Genomic DNA, 23,259 nt, shown 5'->3' with positions numbered 1-23,259 from the left:
GTTTAAGTGTTTAAGTGCAAGACTTTTTGGTATACTAATTCACACCCCCCCCCCCCCCTCTTAGTATTCATCAATTGGTATAAGAGCCAACCTTTCTATAAGTTTAACCACTTAGAAAGAGATATGGGGGAATACACATTGAGGGAACTTACTCAATGGCTCACTCAGTCTGAGCAAGCCTATGATGATCTTATGGTCAAATACAAGGCATCTCAAGAAAAAAGGAGAGAACATGTAGAAAAGTTGATGGAGCTATATGAAAATAGTTCTACAGATGAAGCAAACATGGAAGCCCTAATTGCAGAGGTAAATAAGTTGAATGAATCAAAATCCAACCTGAGAAAGGAGTTGGAAGGATTGACTATCTGGATGTGTCAAGATCTTGAGAACCAGAGAAAAATTCAAGACCTAGTGAAAGAAAGAGATTGTGAGATCTCCAAGTTGAAACAAGAAATGAGTGCTCTAAATGCTCAACTCCATGCAAGAAAGGTGGAAAAGGAAGAAATGCAAGGAGAACTGAACACTGCCATCTTTGAGAATGAAAATTTGTTGGAAACAAATGCTGCTATTTCCAAAGAACTCTCTGAGTCAAAGGAAATACTTGCTAAGTTCAGCAAAAGTACTGTCAAGCTAGAGCAAAGGCTTGAGTCGGCTAGACCGGTAAAGAATACCAATGGACTTGGTTTCTCTAGACATGATGAAGGAGAATCTTCAGGAACAAATGCTGAAGCATCAAAGAAGCAACCGGCATTCAAAGATAAAGGTAAGCAAAAATTCAAACCTGTTTGCTTTAACTATCTTAAAGAAGGACACACTGCCAATGTATGTAGGAGCAAAGCCTACAATAATTTTCCTTACTCTATTAACAATGTACCTAGATCCAATAAGTTCAATGGTCATTGTTATGCATGCAACAAGTATGGGCATAGAGCATTTGAATGCAAGTTTGTCATGAATGACACTGGAAGATATCCTCAGAGGACCCAAGGAGTTGGTCCTGAACCTTTTGTGAACCGGAATCACAACCGGTTTAATGTCTTCAATCATCAGCCAAGAAGCGGTGACTATCAAGCAGCAACCGAATGGAGAGCAAATTGTATGATCTGTAATGGTCATGGTCACACTGCTGCAACATGCAGAAGGAAGAATGGAAACATGAACAATGGACCTTGGAGAGCACCTGGATTGGTTTGCTATCACTGCAACAAACCGGGTCACATTGCAAGATTCTACAAAAGCAGAAAGAGTATATCTAATGATATACTGGTCACTCAGGAAGGAGGAATTGATGTTGAAATAGTTCAAGCGGACATGAACAAAACCTGGAAAAGGAAACCAGTAATGTTGGAAGAGAAACCGGTTTCTGCACCTAGTGTGGAAATATCAGAATGACAAACTAAGCTTCAAAAGGCTTAGGGGGAGCAAACGGCAAAATGTTTTTGAACCCCCGATTTAAATAGGCAAAAGACTTTAACCGATGTATGATACCTGTCGCTTGGCAGAAGACCGAAAATGGTAAAAAGGCAAATTAGGGTTTATGCCCTAATGGAGGAGCATTAATGACAGTAGGTGAGGACTATGTTTAAAACTATTTTTGAAATCATTTCTCACTATTAGTTTTTGAGTGAAGAAAAGTTTTTCAAAGAGTAGAGCGACAAAAAGGCGATTTGAGCAGAAATTTGGAGAAATTGAGAAATCGCGAAGGAGATTCAAATTCAAATAGAAAACGGTCAAGTGGAGAACACAAAGCGGTGATTCAGCTATCGATGAAGTGAGGAGTAAAGGAGAATTGGAAATCCCTAAATTTGCGTGTTTTGAAAGGTATTTCTCGAGTTCTTAAAATTTCTACAATGGCTTCCGCATCTCATACCAGTTCTAGTGCATCTATTGAGTCTGAAAGTTTTATTCAACGGAAGTCAAACTATAATGCTCTATCTCAAGTTCCAGCTGGAGTGATAGTAGAAGAGGGAGTCTCAGATTATATTGATTGTAAACTCGAAGACCTAGGGTCTCTAGCTATCCATACCCAACTAGGTCTATTTTGTGGACAAGATAAAATGATCAAACTGGAGTATAGTATTCTGGAGAAGAAGAAACTCCGCAATGTTGTTTACTTTCTGGAGGATTTCACAGAAGATCATATAAGGATTATTCTGAGCAAGGTCCATGGTGACAAAATGTACTTGGAGAGGATGCATGATATCAAACCATAGGCAATTCATGCAATCACCGGTTTTTGCAATATAGGGGAAGTACCAGCCCTAAGGACAGTTAGCAAAACTGAGATGTCCAAGCTCACCGGTTCAGTGAGTGACTCATGTGGCATGACTGTAAATTCAATCAAGGATGATCTGGTTAAGTATGCCTGCATGGTGATAGGCTACCGGACGTTCTCAGCCAGCAGAATCAACTTTGTATCTACTGTAGCGGTAAATGCTGCTTACCGAATGATAAAGGAGGATGCATCATTTGACCTATGCACTAGTATGCAGAGGCAACTCTTATTGAACCTGAAATAAATCAAACAAGATAATGCACTGAGGTTCAAGTTTGGACAACTATTGGTTGGGTTGTTCTTTTACTTTCAAGGATACTTCCTAGGAGTAGGAGACGTTCAATGGTCTGGTGACCAACCGGTAACCAAGAAAATCAAGGAAAGCATTGAAGCACTTGGAACCGGTTACCCTGATATCTTGAACAAGTATTTTGATGAGTTCAAAAGGAAGATGAGCCAAAGAGTGAGGATATTAGGAGACATCGTCAAGAAATATGAAGATGATATCTGCTTCACCATCCAAGTAGACAAATGTATAATGGAGGCTGTTGAGCCTAGAATGGAAGAAGTAGAGCCAATGGGCTATGAGGTGATGTACGACATGCTGGAAGGGTATGCCTCTACTCTTATTGCCTCACTGCTTGATCCTAAGGTGAAGAGAACCAACAGCTACCTAGAGAGGATAGCACTGACTGACGAACCACCAACAGTAAAAGAGAAAGGACCGACAGTGAAGAAGGCAAAGGCAGTGCCTGCAGCATCAACACTGGTTACTACTGCAACAAGAAGAAACCGAAAGCTGCACCGGCTAAAGTGTTCCAGAGAAAGAGGAAGACAAGAAGCAACTCTCCAGACTCAAAAGAAACCGTGTCGGAGGAGCAGCCCAAAAAGGAGAGACAGACAAGAAAGAAGACACAGAGTGAATCGACATCTTCAACACCGGTAAATATAGATATCTCATCCTATAAACCTTTGACACATTGTCAAAGAACAATAAAGAATATTAGGAGAAAAGTGTTAAATGATTTACTTGAGTGTTTCGATGACTTCAATGAGGATGAAAAGGAAGCGGTTGAAAAGGAAATAATTTAGTATCTGTGTAGTAATGACCGGTCGCCCTCAGAGATTAAGTCTCAGACACTGGATTCTTTCTATATGTCATTAGATAATAGATGGCACATTGCCATAGAGAAAGAACAGGAAATTAGAGAGAAGGTTTTTGCACAATACTTTCTCGACCTGTCAAATTCTGAATTATATGATGTTATTGATCTAAATAAAGGACTCTTCTTCACTAGAAAAAGAAGACTCTAGCTATTAGAAGGTAGAGTTACTGATGTCGAAAAGGACACCCATCTGTTTATGCAAATTGTTGTCCAAACTCACAAAGCACATTTGGCCAACCGGCAAGCAGAAGAAGAATCAATTATATCAAAACCAGATGAAGCATTTGATGATGAAGGAAATTTGGTTGTAGAACCAATCAACACTATTGATGTCAATGCCCTAGACGTAGAAGATGTCACTCAGGACATACCTTCTGAGGGAACAGAACAAGAGCATCAGGCTGAATAGGGCAATGAGCAAGCTGAGGACAGAAAGGAAGCAGCTAGGGAACAAGTAGAGAAGAAGAAGAGGGATGAAGATGAGGTAAAGCAGAAAGAGGAAGAGAAGAGAAAAGAGGAAGAGGAGAAAAGAAAAGGTGAAGAGAAGAAGAGGCAAGAAGATGAAAGGAAAAAGAAAGAAGAAGAGGATAAAGAAGTGAAGAAGTGGAAGGAAGAAGAAAAGAAGAAGAAGGAAGAGGAAGAGAAAGAAGAGGAGAAGAGGAAGGAAGCTGAGAGGAAGAAGAAGACAAGGAACATGAAAATAAGAAGGAAGTAGAGAAAAAGAAGAAGGAAGAAGAAGATAAGGAAGCGGAGAAAAGGAGAGAAGCAGAGAAAAAGAAAGTGGAAAAGGACAAGATAGGAGAAGCGGAGAAGAGGACACAGATGGAGACTCCGAAGGCAATCGGGAGTCAAGCCAAACCGGCTGATATCACCAGTCCTATCGATCTCCAGTCTGCAAGTGAATTGGAGCTAATGCAGAGTATCAAGGTAGCTCAAGAGCGCCTTGAAAACATTCGACAGAAGAAGGAGCAGGATGTAATCCAAGCTATTGTGGATACGCTTACCGGTTTGATACTCGGTACAAATCTTCCAAACATCGATTCTTCATTAGCTAGACTAAAGCTCCTATGCACAGTAGTAGATGATCAAGTGCAGAGTCTTGAAGAGGCAGTAGAGGCTAATGTGAAGAAGGAGCATCAAAAGGCTCTTAATATAGCTCTAGTGAAAAAGTTGAATGAGCTCTGGTCTGAACTGAAGAAAGAACAAAAGGACATAAGGGATGCTCTAGATGAGGGGAATATGCTACTCAGCAAAATCTATCAACCCCATTTGTTCTATGATAATGTGCTAGCTCAGAAGCAAAAACTTGAATAGGACTTGCAGTCCTACTTGAGCACATTCAAGCTGCCTTATGATTCCTTCACAAATTATGGGCAAACTGTTCACCAGTTTCATATCCAGTCAGCCAAAATGGAGCAAGAAATCAACACACAGTCTAGAGATTTGCAGGAGCTACAACTAGTTTTACTTCCACGTCTGCAAATTCTTCAAAAGTGTTATCTGAACCTGGATGCCTTGACAGTTACACAAGAGATGAGCACAATTGATGCCATGGAAGAATAGGTCTCCCAGATGCAAATAGAGAAAGAAGTGGCCACCTCCCTACTTGAGTCTTGGTCTCTATCAATGAAGCAATTCTTGCAGGACTATAAATCTGTTTTTGACAAGTACTACTCCTTATTGTCATAAACATTTATTGTTTTAATATCAAATAGAAATAGGGTTGTTCAGCGGTACTTTGTCATTGTTGGCAAAGGGGAAGAAGTACTCTATTTTGGAGAAGTATAGGGGAGAGGTATCTGGTTTTAAAAATTTTCTATATGCTTTGATATATGCTCTGATATCTCAATGTTTATGCTCTGTATGCAACATTGCTATTCATTGTATTGTTAAAGGGATAGTGTATATGCTTAGGGGGAGCAATTTTGCTAATGGCATGATTTTGTTGTAAAACACTTAGATGTCAAAATTTTATTTCCTAAGTGTTGCCATCAATGCCAAAGGGGGAGATTGTAGGCATTTTTGATGTTTATGTTGTGATTGTCATTGATGGACACACACTTGCATCAAGATCCTCTTTATATGTATAAGTTTGGGCACAATAGATTTTTATAGATCTTTCTTAATTCTTTATGTCATTCAAAATAAAAGAAAAGAGAAAATGCGAATTTATAAGATTTTAGGAAAGAAAACTATAATTTTCCAATCAAGAACTATATTACTGAAATTAACATGAGCTACAGTATCATTTTAGAAGTATGCAAGTAGATGGATAACCCAATAATTTCTTAAGAGAGATTTAAACAATAAAGTTGTAATGCCTTAATTAAAATAAGATAGAGATTTTGAGAGATGTGCAAATGCCAAGATAACAAATCTACATCTAGAGATTAGAACGAGAAGGTATTGAGTCTATTGAAGAAGAAAATAAAACTATATATAAACAACCTTATAATTTCCATATCCAATAAAGAGTAGGATAATACATAAAAACAAAAAACAAAAGATTGCTTAGTCAAGTTTCCAAATCTACGAGAATAAGAAAAGATCAAAATCTCATGAAAGAAGGAGAATGTACAACTCATTATCTTATCCTACTTAAGTGAATTCGAAAAACATATACAATATCATACTTAAAATAAACATATCCAAATCAATAAAAATATTATAGTTTCAAAAAAAAAAAAAAATTATATCTAACTACAAATTCTCTAAGAATTTATATCACTTATGCACACAACTTTTAATTCTATCAATAACTTTTTTCAATTTCTACTTGATTCATTTAGCTTAATCTTTAAATATATAAATTTACTGATCTGTACATAATAATTTGTTTATATATATTTTAAAAATTATCAAAAAATTTATTATTATTATTATTTTTTAATAAATTTCATTAAATAGAAAATAGTTGACTAATTATAATAGCATACTAATTCTAATTTTATTGAGTATAAAACCTTTTCCAATAAAATATCGTTATATATAAAGACCCATTTGATTTTTAAAAAATTCTGTATTTTAAGATCTACATAATCTCATTTGCAACAACTAAATTTTGAATTAGAAGTCACTTGCATTACGACCATCATCATCACCACCACCAATGTGTTCTTCATCGTCGGCGAAATCAGAAAGAGCATGCTCCTCTGCAGCCAATCTCTCAGACCAATCAAGATCACTGTCACTCTCTCACACCAATCAACACGCCCAAAGCGCAACAGATCTTTTTCAGAATATTCAGCTGTTGTGAATGCATAGTTTAGCAAATAAGCCTGCCTTCACTCCCATTATAAACGCCTTCTATATACAAGGAGAGGATGGAATCCAGGAGTCATATTCTGAGAACCTTTCTTCATTAACTACGCACATATATATCCAGTCTGCAGCACCGCTAAACAGGTTTATATGGCTTAGATGATGAGGTCTCTGACGCACAATCAGAGGAGAATCCCAAACCAAAGCGCAGAAGATGAATGTACTGAGTGAGCGATGGGTTTTATGAAACCAGTCCAAAATATTATTTATATTTCCTTCACGCTCTATTTCATAAAAAGCATCCACCATAGACAATGTGTTCCCAATTTTATCTGCGGTAAAATATGATATGGACGATCTCCTCACATAGCCAAATCTAAATCCTTCTTCATCTTCATCTTCATCACCCTCATTTGAAATAAAATCTGACATAGCTGATCTCCCCACCATAGTTATATGCTCAGATGGCAATCTCTGAAATCATAGTGTCCTCGATAAATTATTTTCAACAGTACATATGGAAAGTCGAAAACTGAACAGAAATTCTTTATTGAGATGCAATTGTTCCAAAACAAATTAACAAGCAACATAGCCACTATATTGAAAGGAAATAATGGACAAATGATGAGTAACTACATGTGTTTGTGTTTAGTACCTGCAACCTTTCGACACAACTTATAATAGGACTATCTGAAATAATCATCTCCTTCAGTCCTTCCAATTCTTCAACGCCTCTTATATTCGTCAGCTTCGGACATTCAGCAATGATAGTGCTCTCCAGGCGTAATAAATGTTCAATGCCTTCCATATTCTGCATCCTTGTACATTTCCCAATGAAGAGTTTCTTCAACTCCTTCAATTCATTAAAACAAACTACATCATGCAACTGTGTACAGCCCTGAATCCAGATTCTCTTCAATCCCTTCAAGTGTTCAATAGCTTTTATACTCTTCAGCTCTGGACAATAAGCGATCCAGATCCTCTTCAATCTTTCCAATCTTCCAAAAGCTGATACATCCTGCAGGTTCTCACACTGGCTAATATAGATCCTCTTGAGACAATTGACACCCCCAAAATTTGGGAACTCTCTCATAGTCGGACATAATTTTATTTGGAATAATTCAAGTTTTAGCAGATCATTGCCCAATACTTTTCTCAATTGTTGACATTTCAACAGTGTCAGACATTCCAGTGTGGTTATCCCTATCAAATCCATTTCAATCAGATCTGTCATACAACAAAGCTGAAGAGATTTAAGGTTGGGACAGAACTGTCCACTAATGGAGACCACCGTTGTTTTCAATACACCGCACAGAATTATGGCCTCAAGATTTCTCATAGGAAACAGATCAACAGTTGTCTTTCCCCTGTTGCTTAGAGCAAATTCCCCTTCTACCTTAAAGGATTTCAAGCTTAAAGTTTGCAGATAGGTGAGTTCTCTTATAGATTTCTGCAAGCGATTCCATTCAATAATACTTTCCCATCTTAAGAACTCAGGTCCACATTCTATTTGCAGACTTCTCAGATTTTTGAACATTCCAAACGAACTCAGCAGTTTCTTGAAATCGCTCATATACATATTTTGAAGACTGGAGTCTAAGATACTATCAAAGATGCAAGATAGCTCTTTCAACTTGAGTAGAACCTGGAATTTACATCCACTTTGTTCAAACTGCTATTTTTTTCAATGATAAAAAATCTCACAAGACCGAAATAATTGCTGGTGCGACCAAAATTTAATTTTTGATCAAGAAAAAGCATGTACCTGGTCATCCCTTTGCCACAATATCACAGGTGATACTCTTTCAAGACTTAAAGTGTGCAAATTTTGTAGAGGAATCGGGTATTCAGGAATACGCCGATGACCAAAAATAGAGGAAAGTTGAAGCACTTGTAAATCAGTTGATGTCTTTGAACTCCCCAGAAAACATCTCATATAAAAATCATCTTCAATGTCGACCACAAGCTATATCCATAAAGATCTGTTTTTGATCCTCTTCCAGAGCGTCATAGCTTATTTTAAGCGTATCTCTTATGTCTTTGTCTAGTCTTGCCTTAGCCTCATCTAATTGCAACTTCCAATAAGCCATGCCACTTCCAAAAACATGCCCACCCATTACTTGAAGAGCAAGAGGTAAACCTCCACACGCTTCGACAAAGCTATCTACCAAATTCTCAAATCCCCTTTTACAAGATTGCGTATGGAACGCATGCCAGCAGAAGAGTTCTTTGCTATGCTCTGGATTCATCTCTTTCATCTTATAACGGACTGTCACTTCGAACTTTATAAGAAGTCTCTCGTCACGGGTTGTGACAATCACTAAACTATTGGGATTGAGGGTATCCTTGGGTAACAGGGCATCCAATTGCTTTTGATGATCAACATCATCTATAACTATAAGGAACCTTGATTCGTGGCTCCTTTGAAGCTCATGCTTGATATAGGCTGTTCCTTCTTCTATACTAGAAAATGAATAATGATTTCCAGGAAACAGATCATTGAGAAGCTTACTTTGCAAAGAAGTCAGCCTACCTTTGACATGGTTTTCTCGCACATCAAACAGACTAGCTGATCCACTGAATTCTGAATGTTTGCTATTGAACAAATATTTAGCGAGAGTGGTCTTGCCAGATCCTCCCATTCCAAAGATGCCAATTATCTTATCTCTCATCTGCCCATTTCTCTGACAATGGCTATGGAAATCTTTCACAAGCTCGTCAAGTCCCACAGCATATTGTGCAACTTGGAATGGAATTTTTCTCTTTTGCTTCTCCTTAACTACAGCGGACAGAACATCATCGCACAGCTTGCTCGGATCGCTGAAAGTAAGAAAAGTTAAAACAAAAATATAATTAAAATATTGTAAGTAATTTAGTTTTTTTCAATTTATAAAACAAAAATATTTATCGAATTGAAAAAGCTTAGTGGCTGAAGCACAAAAGCAGTCGGAGCGTATAAAAATACTTGTACAGTAAAATGGAAGAGAAAACTTGTTTATTTGCCACAACAGAGCCATATATGGCCAATAGGCGAAAAAACCATCTAAAAACTGAAGTGTACTTGTTTATTTGCCACAACAGAGCCATATATGGCCAATAGGCGAAAAAACCATCTAAAAACTGAACAACACTTCAGTCTAAATCATAAAATAAAGAACTATAAAATAGTCTGCTTAGCAAATTTGAAAGAATAATGATCAGAAATAAGTCAGAGTATTAAATATTCTAATCTTTAATTAATTTTTGTCTTTATATAAATGTAATAACCTTTCAATACTGGATTGTCTTTTCGATTTCCGATGAGGACATAAATGTAGTGGTTGTTCAACTTCTTTGAAAGCTTATAAATAAGCCCAATTCGAATCCAATTGTAGAGAGTTGAAGAGTTATAGATTTACAGAGTTATAGACATACAACTCTTAAGACGAATTTGCAAAGCTATGACATGCATCTCGTCTGTCGAGTTAGCCAATTTGTATCAGCTCTCATGAAGTCCACAGGCATACATCTCCTTTACAAGATTGCCTAACTTGTATGGGCTCGGGCATACAACTCTCTTTCACAGAGTTTGCCCAAATTGGATGGATTCCGGGCATACAACTCTCTTTCACAGAGTTTGCCCAAATTGGATAGATTCAAGGGCATACAACTCTCTTTCACAGAGTTTGCCAAAAATTGTATGGTTCTTACATATTTTCAATGAAATGAAATTTTTATATGATTTATTATGTGTTTACAATACCACCAATTCTGCTTTAAGTATTGTCCTCTAAATTGACAAAATAATTCAGATCAAATAAACACTCTTATTGAGAGAAATAAATCTCCTGGTCACGCAAGTTAGCCAACAGAACTACTTTAAAAATCTTTAGTCTCTAACCCCCCGCTTTAAAATCTGAACATTTTCAATCTCTAAGCGCCCCCTTTCTCTAATTACACAGATCGTATTCGAGGCTCAAAACAAAGTTCAAAAGGATCTCCTGAACTTACATAACCATAGCCATTTTAGAGTTGATTTTACTAATAGCCATTTTAGACTTACATAACCAACACTTTGTCCAGGGTGAAGTATAAAAGCTATAATAGTAAAGACAAAACGATTCCTAGACTAGTTAAACTAGTTTCTAGGAAAACAAAAATTAACAAAATATAGAAATATATATGCATGGAAAGCACATGATGATGTCTTACTCATTTTCTTTGTTGAGTTCGTAGCCTTCCAGACATGAAACATTCTGCAGGCATTCTTTCCACTGTTGAATGTCATGACTAGGAAATCTGCCCTTCTCTTCGTGTTTGGAAAATGCTTCTGCAACTCCATTTTTGATGTAGCGGAAGTCTGATGGCTGAACATGGTAGAAGAGGGGAATAATTCTAGCCTTGGTTTGGAACATCAAAGCAAGCTCAGCTAAGCACCAAGGAGACTCTGCATATTGCGGTGATAAGATGGCTATGTGCACTGCGGCAGAGGATATGGCATTCTTAATGGCAGAAGGAAAATAATCTCCGAGTTCAGTCTCTGGAGCATCTAGATATGCCCGGATCCCAGCTTCCTGTAGAGAATCGTAGAGCTGCCGAGCCACCTTCGTTTTGGTGTCCGGGCCTCGATGGTTGATGAATACATCAAACTGTTTTGCAGTCAAGGAGGATTTTATCTTTTTTTTGGGAGGTTCAAGCACCCAAAATGGATCGCGTTCCTGTTGTCCTCGACCAGATGTTGAAGTGGAAGCCATTAACAGAAAATTGATGCTCTGGTGAAAAAGAAAACAAAATCAAGAATGGATATGTTAGAAACGCCCTATTGCTGAAAAAAAGAAATTCAGTGCTTCAAAAGGTAAAGTATGCAGAAAAAGCGATGAAAGTTTAAATTGGTAGGTTGTTTGCACGGGCACGCCTGCAAGAACACGACAACCCATCATCGAGTCGACAATGACTTGGTTCCAGGTTATTGCAAAAAATCAGCACTTATCTGCAATAACCATGAAAAGACTGAAGTCAGTCGGGAGGCAATGAAGACAACAAAAGTCGTTCTTGCAGGTACGGTTTGGATCTGTGACCTAACAAATATATGTGACACGCTAGATGAACAAAAAGAAGTATTTTTCGGTCAACATGGTACAGACCAAAGAGAGAGATCTCAACATTTTGCATTGTCCCTCAAGTAGACAACACAAAGGGACATTTATGAACAATATCACATTGATATGACATATACAAGTATTGAGATACAAATAAGAAAATGTCATAATATATTCAACCTCTTTATTACCTTATGTCAATAGAGCAATAAAGGTCATCCAAAGATAACACGTCGTTATCACGTTGTACGAAAGGTCTATTTTGGAGTCAAAATAGCTTCGGCCATAGCCGGACGTGTCTATTTTGGCTCCAAAACGGCAATAGGGATGGACTAACACGTGTGTTTTACACCATCAATTTTGCAATAAACGGTTGTGATTGACTAACATGTCGTTATCATGCTGTACAAAAGGTCTGTTTTGGAGCCAGAATAGCTTCGGCCAAGATAGCCTAGCATAAAAATTTCAAGTAACACATTATTGGGGAAGCACATTACATACAAGCAAACACACATAAGAGTCTATTCAACAAGTGAAGCTAGTCAAGCAAATTGTTTGCCCCCCAATCTTGCTTAACATCACTTAGATGTGTTGGACAAGATGCAAGAGGAGAAAAAATGATCAAAATAGATGGAGCTACATCATGTTCCAGACAAGGACCATGATCTAATGATGAGTCACTTTGTTTGTCACTAGCAACTAGAGTTAATGCTTTTGAAAATTATAAAGATAGTTCACGATTAATCTCAATAAACTCATACATATCATCAAAATCATTGGGATCAACATTGTTAGCATTAGCATCAACATCAATATCATCATCTAAGCTAATCACAATAGGATCTTTAACACATAAAGGAAATGAACATTTATTTTGAATAGATATTTTTAACTTTTGATGTGGTGGATTAAGTTGAACTTTCTCCCTAGGGTCAAGCTAAGATTGGAAAAATGGGACCAAGTCAACATTTGGTGTCTTTGGGGAGGAATTGGTTTGGGAAGCAAGTTCACAATCCTTGGTATGAAGTCTTTGTTGGTGTTCTCTCACACTAGGATTTCTCTTAGTTTGACTCAAAACTTGTGAAGGTTGAGGATTAATCAACATGGGATTCTTTTCTTCCCTCATAAGAGGAGGAATGGAAGAAATCTCACTAGGTTGAGAGATACAGGATAGAGGCCATTTTCCTTTATATGATGTACGTGGTGGGACTGCAAAATAGAGAGGATGAATAGAAGGAGTAGGAAGAAGTCTAGGAACAGGATGAGGACGAGGAATATCAATAGGTGAAGGATCGTTAGGTTTACTCAAGGTCGATATAAGCTAATTTTTCTATTTTTGATAAAATAAAAAAAGAGAATCATTTTGAGGTTTCAAATTTTTAGGTTGTTGAGGCCAAAAGTAATCAAGGGTAAAACTTCCACATCTTGTTGTTGGTTGGTAAAGACTATGATTGATTGTGATAATAGACCCATTATGAGGGAAATTAAAACACTTATGTATGGTAGAATGAATAGCTTTCATGGAAGAGGGCCAAGGATGTCCCAACTTCACAAAAAATGATTTTAAGTAGGGATAATAGCTAAGGTAACATCCAAGCACTTAGAGCCATGATCAATTAGAAGAGTGGTAAAGTCTATAGCAAGACAACTGAAACCATCATGCACCTTAATCATAACATTAGATTTTTGGATGGTATTGAAAACCAGTGGCCTATACCTTCTAACTATATAAGTAACTCTCACATGCTACAAAAAAAGAATGTTTTATGGAAAACTTTGTTGGAGTAAAACATATTAAATTTGAAATACTAGAGTTTCCACTTACTAATAGGGAAAACTTGAAGAAATAAAAATATTCAAGCACACATATAAAATTAGGTTTGGCCATGACCAGTAGAATATGACAACAAATTGTAGGCTAGAAAAGATCATCACTACAATAAACTCCCTAGAATCTAGTTGTCATCTTTTAGCTTTCAAAATTGTAGCTCTAATTCCATAATGAAGATACTATTTGATATGTAAATGGAACAAGAACACTACAAAGAGGCGAGAAGAAACAACCAAAAATGAATGACCTTGGGCTAATTGATGGAAGCTTGCACCTCCTATTCTTCTTTAGGATTTTTTAAATCTAGGAAGGTGTTTTGCTTGAGGTCACAATAAGATAATAAAATGTAAATCCCTTTACTAGCCATATACATGACAGCTGTGTGAAAATCAACAAAACCTCACATAAAGTGGATCACATGTGCACACATATAACAACAAATGGAAAATAAACTTGCTTTACGCTAGGTAACTCCCCTTAACATATAAAATGTATGTGCTACTAAGATCCTTGATACATGCATATCTAACAAAATATATGACCACTCTCAATCACTCAAGACGCTCAATAGATATAATTTATGTAGTATGTATAACACAAAAAATAATATTATTCCCAATTTACTATAGAAGCAATATGATTAAATATTTTAGGAATGGTGGAGGATAGAAACATGACAAAGATTCAGTGCACTACTCATTTGGGAAATTGAACTAAACCTTAGTACTAGAGACATAATTTATAAGTCATAAGCTAGGATCTTTGAGTGAGCATTTAAGTATTTCCATATGTAACTAGCAAATTTTTTTATATAACATATATTTGAAAATCCATAAGGGAAAAAGTTGTGCCAATTTATATAATAAAACGATTGTTTATAATGCATTTTAAAAAATCTTGCAAGGATTTCCTGACTAATTAATATTCCACCAAGAAAGTAAATGCACAACCTTAATAGGAACCATGCTATACCTATCCTTTTAATTCACTCAATTAAATATCTAGAGAAAATAACTTTGTGAAGAGACTCCTACATTAAGTACCCTTTGTTGACTTGCAACATACATTTACATAAGAAAATTGAATTTGAGGCATAAGGATTGATGTGCTACAACCTTCATGATTTTTTTATGTGTTACAACTCTCAATTATAGAATTCAACTATAACTATCCTCAATTGGAGTTGATCTTGCACCAAATAGGATATCCTCGTAGTATGTCACTCCAAGAATGAGGGAAAATATTTCTTATTTGATTAAGAATCCTCCTACACACATATCTCTTACCAATAATATTTTGCACTTTCATCAATGTAAGAAATTTGATCTAGTATGGAAGATTTGATCTTGGTGGAATAAGGACACTACATAGGAGTTGCCAATGAAAAATCATCCATAAAAATAATATGACCAAGAATAAACAATAGTTTAAGTAGAGGAAAATCACCCATTGGTGTATACATGCTAGTCATCAACCACAGACCAACATAATCATATCCTTATTATTTTCACATTGTGGAGAAGAAACTTTTAAAAATAGAGAATATTATACTTTTAGAAACACATGGCCAAGCATGCAAAACACTTTAAGTAGGGGAAAATCACCCATTGGTCTATATATGTGAGTCACCAACCAACATAATAATATCATTATCATTTTTATAGTATGAATAAGAAACTTTTAACAATGGAGCATATTGTCCTTTTGAATATTTATTAAAAGTGTAATTTATCTTAAATAATTTAAGTTACCTTGGGGGTCATTGTTAGTAATGTATGTTAGAGGTTCATGTTTAAATTTATATCATACATGCAACTACAAATAATAACAAAACATGATCACAATTGATTTGAAGGGTCAAATCTATAGAGATAAATCATCTATTATAATTGTAGTCTCCTTTAAGTCCTAAAGAAAATTTGTTGCATTTTATTAGAGAAGATGTACCCCACCACTCTTCTCCATAAGAAGAGTAGGTCCACCATTACCACCAAGGCAACATATTCATTATAGACAATGTATTATCATTGTACCCACATAATCCATCATCTAGATAGACATGAAGAATGAACACATGATAATTAGGCAAAATTGCATATGGAGATTGGTGGGAGGCAAAAACATGAAAGCAATTTATAAATTGCACATGGAGAAATGAGCCCAACAACAAGCATATGGTGGAGGTGCAAGAGGAAAAGGATTTTCAAGTTGTAGATGGACTAGAAAGGTTTGTTCGAAAAGGTTGCAAAACTTGAAGTTTGAGAAACCATTTACAAATTGAGAAGGGAGTGAGAGTTCATATATAATAGAAATTATAAGATCAAGGTAACTAAGTAAGGAAGTAACAAAATCATGCATCGGAGGGAGGATTCTAGTGAGCACAATAAGAAACAAGAGGTTATAAATTGGTTAGAAAGGTTTATAGGTAAAGATTGTTTGCAGAGATAGGAAGTAATATGCAATTTTGCGCATGTATATCCTAAAACTTCATAGTGATAAAATATAGTGGAAACTAAAGGTGAGTGCAACCTACAAAGATTTCCCAACTACTTGAAGGTTTTGTAGGAGGTAAAAAAAAAGTACAACAAGCAATTTTCATATTTATAAGCAAAGTGTCTTTATACGTTCTCATCAATGTCACTTGTCATTTGCTACATGCATTCCAAATTCTTGTAGGGTTATTATTTCTTAGAAGAAAACTTAACCCATAATGAAATGTGCCAAAACATAAGACTATACTCATTATATCAATAGATATAACATTATCTATGATCTCCATCAAAGACTTAGAAAATGTGAAATTAAATGTGAAAATATATTCATTTTCATCTCTTTGCATGTTTTTGAATATATTAATTGACAAATTGGCATTCACCATACTAAGAAATATACTTCAGAATACTACTTTTTAATCATCCCATATATAAACAAAAAAATTAAATAAATTACCATACTATTCTCTAACATCAACTTGTAAGGATTAAACAAAAACAATTACCACCATATCCTAATTTGTTACCTCATAGTTATGTGTTAGGTTAATGAAGGTCTCAAGATTCTTGTCATTGTAATCTCCACTTCTTTCATAGAACTTTGATAAGTGTTTTTTGATTTCAATGGGATCTAGGTTTTGAAATTTTTGTATGCTATTGAAATACAATGACCTATACCTTCTTACTATATAGGGTACTGTCACATGCTACAAATCAAACATATATTATGAAAAATTTTGTTGGAGTAAAATATATACAAATTTATAAATTAGATTTTCCACTTACTAAATGGTAAAAATTTAAAGCAAGAAAAATATTTAAGTGGAAATGAAATTGGGCTTGATCATGACTAGTAGAGCCAAACAATGTATAGTAGGCTAGGAAAGTTAATCACTAAAATATATTCCCTAGCTTATAGTTGTCATTTTTTAGATTTCAAAATTATTTTTCTAATAGCTGATAGAAATTGAAGAAATTGGAGGCCCCATCTTCCTTTACCGAAGGCTATTGAAATGTGTACCACAAATGGTGAATGGGTATAGTAGATAGAGATTGAAGAAATTGTAGAGAATTGTAAGAAATGTAAAAGAACGAGGCACCATAAAAAGTACTGTATTGTTGATAAAAAATGTAAAGATTTGGAACAAGACCGGATCCAAAATAGACTCCAAGAAATGTGTGTTGGAACTAAAATAACAACATAATTAGGATCTGATAATCATGAGGATGGGGAAGGTGTGGGGCTTAGAGCACAAAGTACATCAATAGATACCATGCTTTAGATGGGGGAGGCATGGTCCTCTATAAAAGGTGTTGCAAGTACCCCCAGATGGAAAGTTATTCAGATGAAATAAATGAGGTAGAAAGAACCTTGACTACAAACCTCCTGAATAATGACACATCTCCTAGGGATACATAGAAGGTTGAGAGATCAATGAAAAATATTTATAGTGATTCTAAGGTGTAAAAGGAGAGTATACTGAAGGAAGGAGAAGAGAATGATGATAGGGGGGATGTGTTGGAGATGCATTAGGGAGCCCAAAGCTTTTGTTCCCCTTCTACACTGCAAAGTAATTCTTAGGGACTCATTGATCTTGAGAAAGGATCATTGGATACAACCTATTTTGGTATGAGAAGAAAGGAACTATTGGTGGATCAGAGGAATGCTCTAGTAAACAAAAATACTTCAAATCAGCATATGTGGGAGATATTTAGAAAAAAAATTAAAATTAGCCAAGTAGGTGGTCTCTCTCAAGGGGAATGGGAAGAAGATAAATTCTATTAGAGTACAATAATGGATAGTGAGATGGAAAGGAAGAATGGTTTGTTGAATGATATTCACTTAAAAGATATTCAAGTTTTCCTCGTTAGAAATTTGGAGAGCTGTTTAGAGGAAGTAAGGGATTTGGGCTCCTCACCTAATGGATGCACAAAAGATCTTGAATATCTTCAAGAGGAAGAAGAGAAAGATATTTTGGGTCTTTAGGAAAAGGAGGGAATTCTAGAAAAGCATTTGTTTCATCAATCTAAGACTAGTGTGGACAAATCTAAGATAGGAGAGAAAAGAAGGAAAGGGCAAAAAAATATTAAGATGCATCTAGAAAATGTTGGAAATAAAAAAGGAGAAAGCAAACTTAGATCAGAAAAAGGCTAAGTGTTTTCCTATGAGCAATGAAGGTCTTCTTGTAGAATGTTAGGGGCTACAATTCCCCTCACAAATGTTGATTGATCAAGAAGTGTTTTTATCAGTCGTGCCCAAATATGGTTATATTACAGAGACAAAACTTAAGAGAAATGATATCAAAGATTTCAAGAAAACAATGTATGTGTGGAATGTGATCTTCATGGAAGCAAAGGTTTTTTTAGGTGGATTGGGTGTGTTATTGAATGAGTCGACAATTCTTATTCAATTGTTAAGCAAGACAAAAATTGGCTAATGGTGGGAGTTTTCTCAAAATCACTTAATAAGGGTTTTTTTTTCATAAATAGATATGCGCCTACAAGAACTATTAGCAAGAAATTTTTATGGCAACATCTTTCAGAACTGATCTAGGATGATGAAGAAATAGTATATATATTGGGAGGGGATTTCATGCCACCCTTCTTCCCTCAAATAAAAAGGGTGGTGTTGATTGGCTTGGAACAATTGAGAAAGATTCAAATAACTTTGTAAATGATAATGAAGTGTTGGACATAAAATTTAAAGTAGGAGACTATACTTGGACCAACCATAGGTAAGGTTTTTTTGAATATTACAGAAAAAATAGATCAATTCTTTTCTACTGGCAGCTGGGCAGATCTACAATGGGTCTTTGAGTCTGAGATTCTTCTAGTGTCCAATTCAGACCATTACCCTATAAATTTGATAATTCATGAAGATATGGATCTTGCCAGATGTCCTTTCAAGATTGATAAAATGTGGATGTGGGTTGATGGCTTTAGGAGCTCATTATCAACTAGTGGATCTAAACAACATCAAGGTATGGTAACATGGCATTTATCTTCTTTATAAAATTACAGTATTTAAAGGAGCACCTTAAGAAATGGAATATGGAATAGTTTAAAAATATCTTCTCTAAGAATGTTTTATTGGAAGAGAAATAGGATCATCTTTATTCCAAAGTGATTCATGATGGCATGGAGGAGATTAATTTTATTGAAGAAAAGAGGTTGAAACAAAGTTGTATAGAGATTCTTGCTAGGGAGGAGATTTATTGGTGATATAAATCCAAAGATACTTGGTTGAAAGAGGGAGATTGCAACACAAAGTTCTTCCATAATTTGGTAAAAGCAAGGAGGTTGTCTAATAAAATATTTTTGATGAAAATGAAGCAAGAAAGGTATTAAGAGATTAGGAACACATTAACAATGAGGTAGTAAGATGCACTTGTAAATTATTGAATGTAGGGAAAGTTGATGGTAGGTTAGAGGATGATATCTAGGAGATGATCCCAAATTGTATCTCTAAAGATCAGAATAAGATGCTTATGGAGCCAATCAAGTTGTACGAGATTAAGGTGGCCTTATTTTCAATGGGTGGAGAAAAAGCCTTGAGATTTGATGGTTGTCCTATAATTTTCTTTAAAAACTTATGGGAAATTTGCAATTCATATCTGGAAAGTGGTGGAGGAATCCAAAAGAGATGGTTTTATTTTGAAAGATTTGAATAACACTTTTACTGCTCTAATTCTGAAAAAAGAATGAATTATCTACTTTTAATAGTTTTAGACCAATATCGTTATGCAATACAATTTATAAGATAGTTTCTAAAGTTATTGCTAATGGATTTAAGAGCACCCTTAAATTGGTGATATTGGTTGAGTAGATTGGATTTTCTCCAAGAGAGTCCATAGTGTAAGGTATTATTTGTTGCCCATGAGGCCATTCATTCGGTGCATCTGGCTAGTACTAAACAAATGATGGTCAAAATTGATATCAAGAAGGCTTATGATGAAGTGAATAGTAATTTCCTCTTCAAAGTGCTTGAAAAGTTTGGTTACTACTTTGAATGGGTGGGCTAGATTTAAAGTTGCATTTGTTCTCCTATGTGTTTAATCCTTGTTAATGGAAACCCATAAGGTTTTTTTAATTCATCTAAAGGCTTGAGATAGGAAGACCCTAGATCCCCTTTCCGTTTCATAATCATGGAAAAGGCTTTAGGGAGGTTAATATCAAGAAAGAGATTGGATGGAGTGTGGAAAGGAATTACAGTTGCTTAGCTCTTAAACCCTATCTCTCACCTCTAATTTGCAAATGATACCATTCTCTTGAGTGAGGCATCTCCATGTGAGGCTTGGGTTATGAAGATAACGATTTACAAATATAGATGAATCTCTCAACAATATTTAAACTAGAGAAAGTCTAAGATTCTTTTTTTATTATGGCTGCTCACAAATAGAGAAAGATATCAAAGATTCTTGAAATCAAGTTGGGTTCTCTCCTTGGTAAGTATCTTGGGATTACCCTTTTTGGTTGTGTCAATAAAACAAAATTGTGTAAAGATCTTATGGATGGCTATTTGAAAAGAATCAATGGTTGGAAAGGTAAATGGATTTCTTCTGTTGGTAGAAGTCTGATGCTTAAGATAATTATTTCTACAATTCCAATCTACTCAATGATGTGCCTAAAAATATTGCATAAAGTCATCGAAGTTGTAGAACACAAGATGCAAAAATTCTTTTGGAATGGAGTTAGGGATCTAGAAAAAATTCCCCTTTTAGCATGAGAAAAGAATGTGGGCCAAAGAAGGATGAAGGGGCTGGTCTATGCAACTAGAAAATCACAAATGAGGCAATGGGAGAAATGTTTATTTAGAGTATGTAATCTAACCCAAACCAATTGTGGGTGGAAATTTTAAAAGAAGAGTATCTTGATAACAAAGCAAATGAATGCAAATGAAATAATTTTCACAATTTAGAATACACCAAAAGGATCGACAATATGGAACTTGATTGTGTCTTGTGGACCAATGATCATAAACCGTTTAATTTCACAATTGGGCAATGGTCAATTTACAAATTTTTGAGAGGATTCTTGGGACAACCTCTAGATGTTGGGCAAAAATCGCAAGTTGGAGGATTTGAAGCAAGTTTTAAAACAAAGATAGGTCACAAGAGTTATTGATTAAATATGGAGAGGGAGATTAATGAAAAAGAACAAATGGAGTTGGAAATTCGTAGAAGGATTGGGACTAAGTGAGTGCCACAAAGTAATAATGCAAGGCATTTTCAAGGAAAGAAAAATATTGCTGACTGGAGAAGAAGATAAATTTGTTTGGTATGGAGAAAAGGATAGTAAGTATTCAGTGAAAAGTTCTAGGATATCAACTTCTTGACTTTGCAGTTGCAATGAATGATTGGCCAACATGTCTATGTTGGGGTAAACATTACCTCCCAAATGTAGAATAATTTACAAGGTTGGCCATTAGAGGAAGGGTATTGATTGGTTGGATCCAAAAATCATGGTTGGGTATCAAATATCAACCTGTTAATGGGCTTTCTCAAGTTCATCTAGGAAATAGGAAGGAAAAAATGGTCAAGTGATCTAAACTACAAGAAGGCTGGTAGAAAATAAATTTTGATTGTGAGTTGAAGGGTAATCTAGGCTCATTAGGTGCAGGTTGGGTGGCATGGGATTGGGAAGGTAAAGCCCAAAATAGACGTGTTGGCCAACATAGACGTCTATGGGATTGGTTTGGCATGGGATATGGAACAAACAATGAAGCTAAAGCCTAGACTACTATTCAAGCACTAAAAATGTGCAAACAATTGGGACTATCAAAAATCTAGCTTGAGGGAGACTCTTTAATTATTATGAATGCAATTACAAATGGAGAAATAGATTCCTATAATTTGAATAAATATATCTTCATTCCCAAGAAAATTGTATCCACCTTTGAGGATTACCAAATCTTGCATGTAGGACGATCGGGGAATGAAGTGGTAGATATTCTTTCCAAATGGGAACTTCATTTAATGATGAGGTAGGGAATGTGTTTTTGAGGATTTTCAAGATCTTGTACTCAAACCTTTTGATTGATCATACTCCACCATTTAAAGAAGAAATCATTGCTGGTAAAGGTGGATTGGTGATGTATAGAGGATCTATAGGGAGAGAATAATACTTGGAGTTATATTCATGCGAGGCCATTGTGCAATGTGAGTGACAGTAAGGAGTATACAATGGAGGTGACTTTCACTCTATACACACCAAAGTTGCAGTTGGATTTTTTTGGTTAGATTTCTAAAAGGAGAATCATGTCAATATTTAAATTTGATGAGAAGCCCTTTGTGTAGGCCTTGGAAACACTTCTAGGGAAGGATATTTTGCAAACAGAGCATAGGTACAACATTGTAGCATCCTAAAATTGTGACACTTGCAATTTTGACTGCATTTCGGTCTTCACGATGGTGACGCAACACGGAACCTGAATGGAGACCCCGAAACTTTCTCATGGCATCAAAAACTGCATTTTTCCAGCACCCTGCCTGATCCCTCCTTGCACCCTGCTGTCCCGGGATGTGGGACCAGAGCGCCCAATGCCCTGGTCCTTCAGGACTAGGGTGCCTAGCGCCCTGGTCCCCCAGGACCATGGCGCCCAGCGCCCTGGTCCCTGGCCCTATTTTGGACCCGGTCTCTTTTGGGGCTTCGGGTCTTTTTGTTTGCAATTCAGGAAATATTGTTTCCTAGTCGGCCTAAGGTCGGAAAAATCAGTCTATCAACCCTAATTGGCAAGTATATAAACTACATTTCCTCTCCCATTTTAAAAGGGGACAGGAAAAAGGCGGGAACGATACTCAAACATTCAAACATTCAAACATTCAAGCATTCAAGCATTCAAGCAATTGATCATTCTAAGTCTCCATTCAAGGCTAAGTGTTGCATTCAAGACAAGGATTCAACCATTGAAGAGGAGATCACATACTACAACATACAACATACAACATACAACATACAACAACATCTACACCTTCGCATGTAAGAATACAAACATTCTTACAACAAGGTACTAGTACTTGTTTTACATTACAATCATTTACATTTACAGCATTTCTCATTTCTTGGTTAATTCCAAAATCGGAGTTTGACCTAAGGGAAAACCCCTAATCCCTAACCCCCCAATCGTCTTCGCTTTTCTATGTGTAGGTTGCAGGTA

General features: G+C 35.9%; 1 protein-coding gene across 2 annotated transcripts; it reads right to left on the bottom strand.

Annotated features, from left to right (window-relative positions):
• Positions 1–6,535: 6,535 nt before the first annotated feature.
• LOC131073729 (disease resistance protein Roq1-like) lies at positions 6,536–11,521 on the bottom strand. Of its 2 annotated transcripts, XR_009372280.1 has the most exons (4): positions 10,894–11,521; positions 8,468–9,522; positions 7,358–8,347; positions 6,536–7,176 (listed from the first exon to the last, which is right to left on the bottom strand). XR_009372280.1 is itself a non-coding variant. In XM_059219678.1 (2 exons), the coding sequence occupies exons 1-2, from the start codon at positions 11,433–11,435 to the stop codon at positions 8,652–8,654; spliced, it is 1,413 nt and encodes a 470-aa protein (XP_059075661.1). In that variant the 5' UTR covers positions 11,436–11,521; the 3' UTR covers positions 8,355–8,651. The 2 variants fall into 2 exon arrangements, 1 of the variants encoding a protein (XP_059075661.1); XM_059219678.1 differs by lacking the exons at positions 6,536–7,176; positions 7,358–8,347 and having other exon boundaries at positions 8,355–9,522.
• Between the last annotated feature and the right edge of the window lie 11,738 nt (positions 11,522–23,259).

Source organism: Cryptomeria japonica, chromosome 1, assembly GCF_030272615.1.
Source record: "Cryptomeria japonica chromosome 1, Sugi_1.0, whole genome shotgun sequence".
In the NCBI taxonomy this organism is placed as follows: domain Eukaryota; kingdom Viridiplantae; phylum Streptophyta; class Pinopsida; order Cupressales; family Cupressaceae; genus Cryptomeria; species Cryptomeria japonica.
The sequence above is the reverse complement of the archived record's forward strand: the minus strand, read 5'-3'. Positions and strand labels throughout refer to the sequence as shown.

Bases quoted from the DNA above. Each gene is read 5' to 3' on its own strand.
- LOC131073729 (XM_059219678.1), bottom strand. From the start codon at position 11,435: ATGGCTTCCACTTCAACATCTGGTCGAGGACAACAGGAACGCGATCCA. The intron at 9,523-10,893 runs GTAAGACATCAT...TCTTACTTTCAG, and splicing joins GAACTCAACAAAGAAAATGA to CGATCCGAGCAAGCTGTGCG.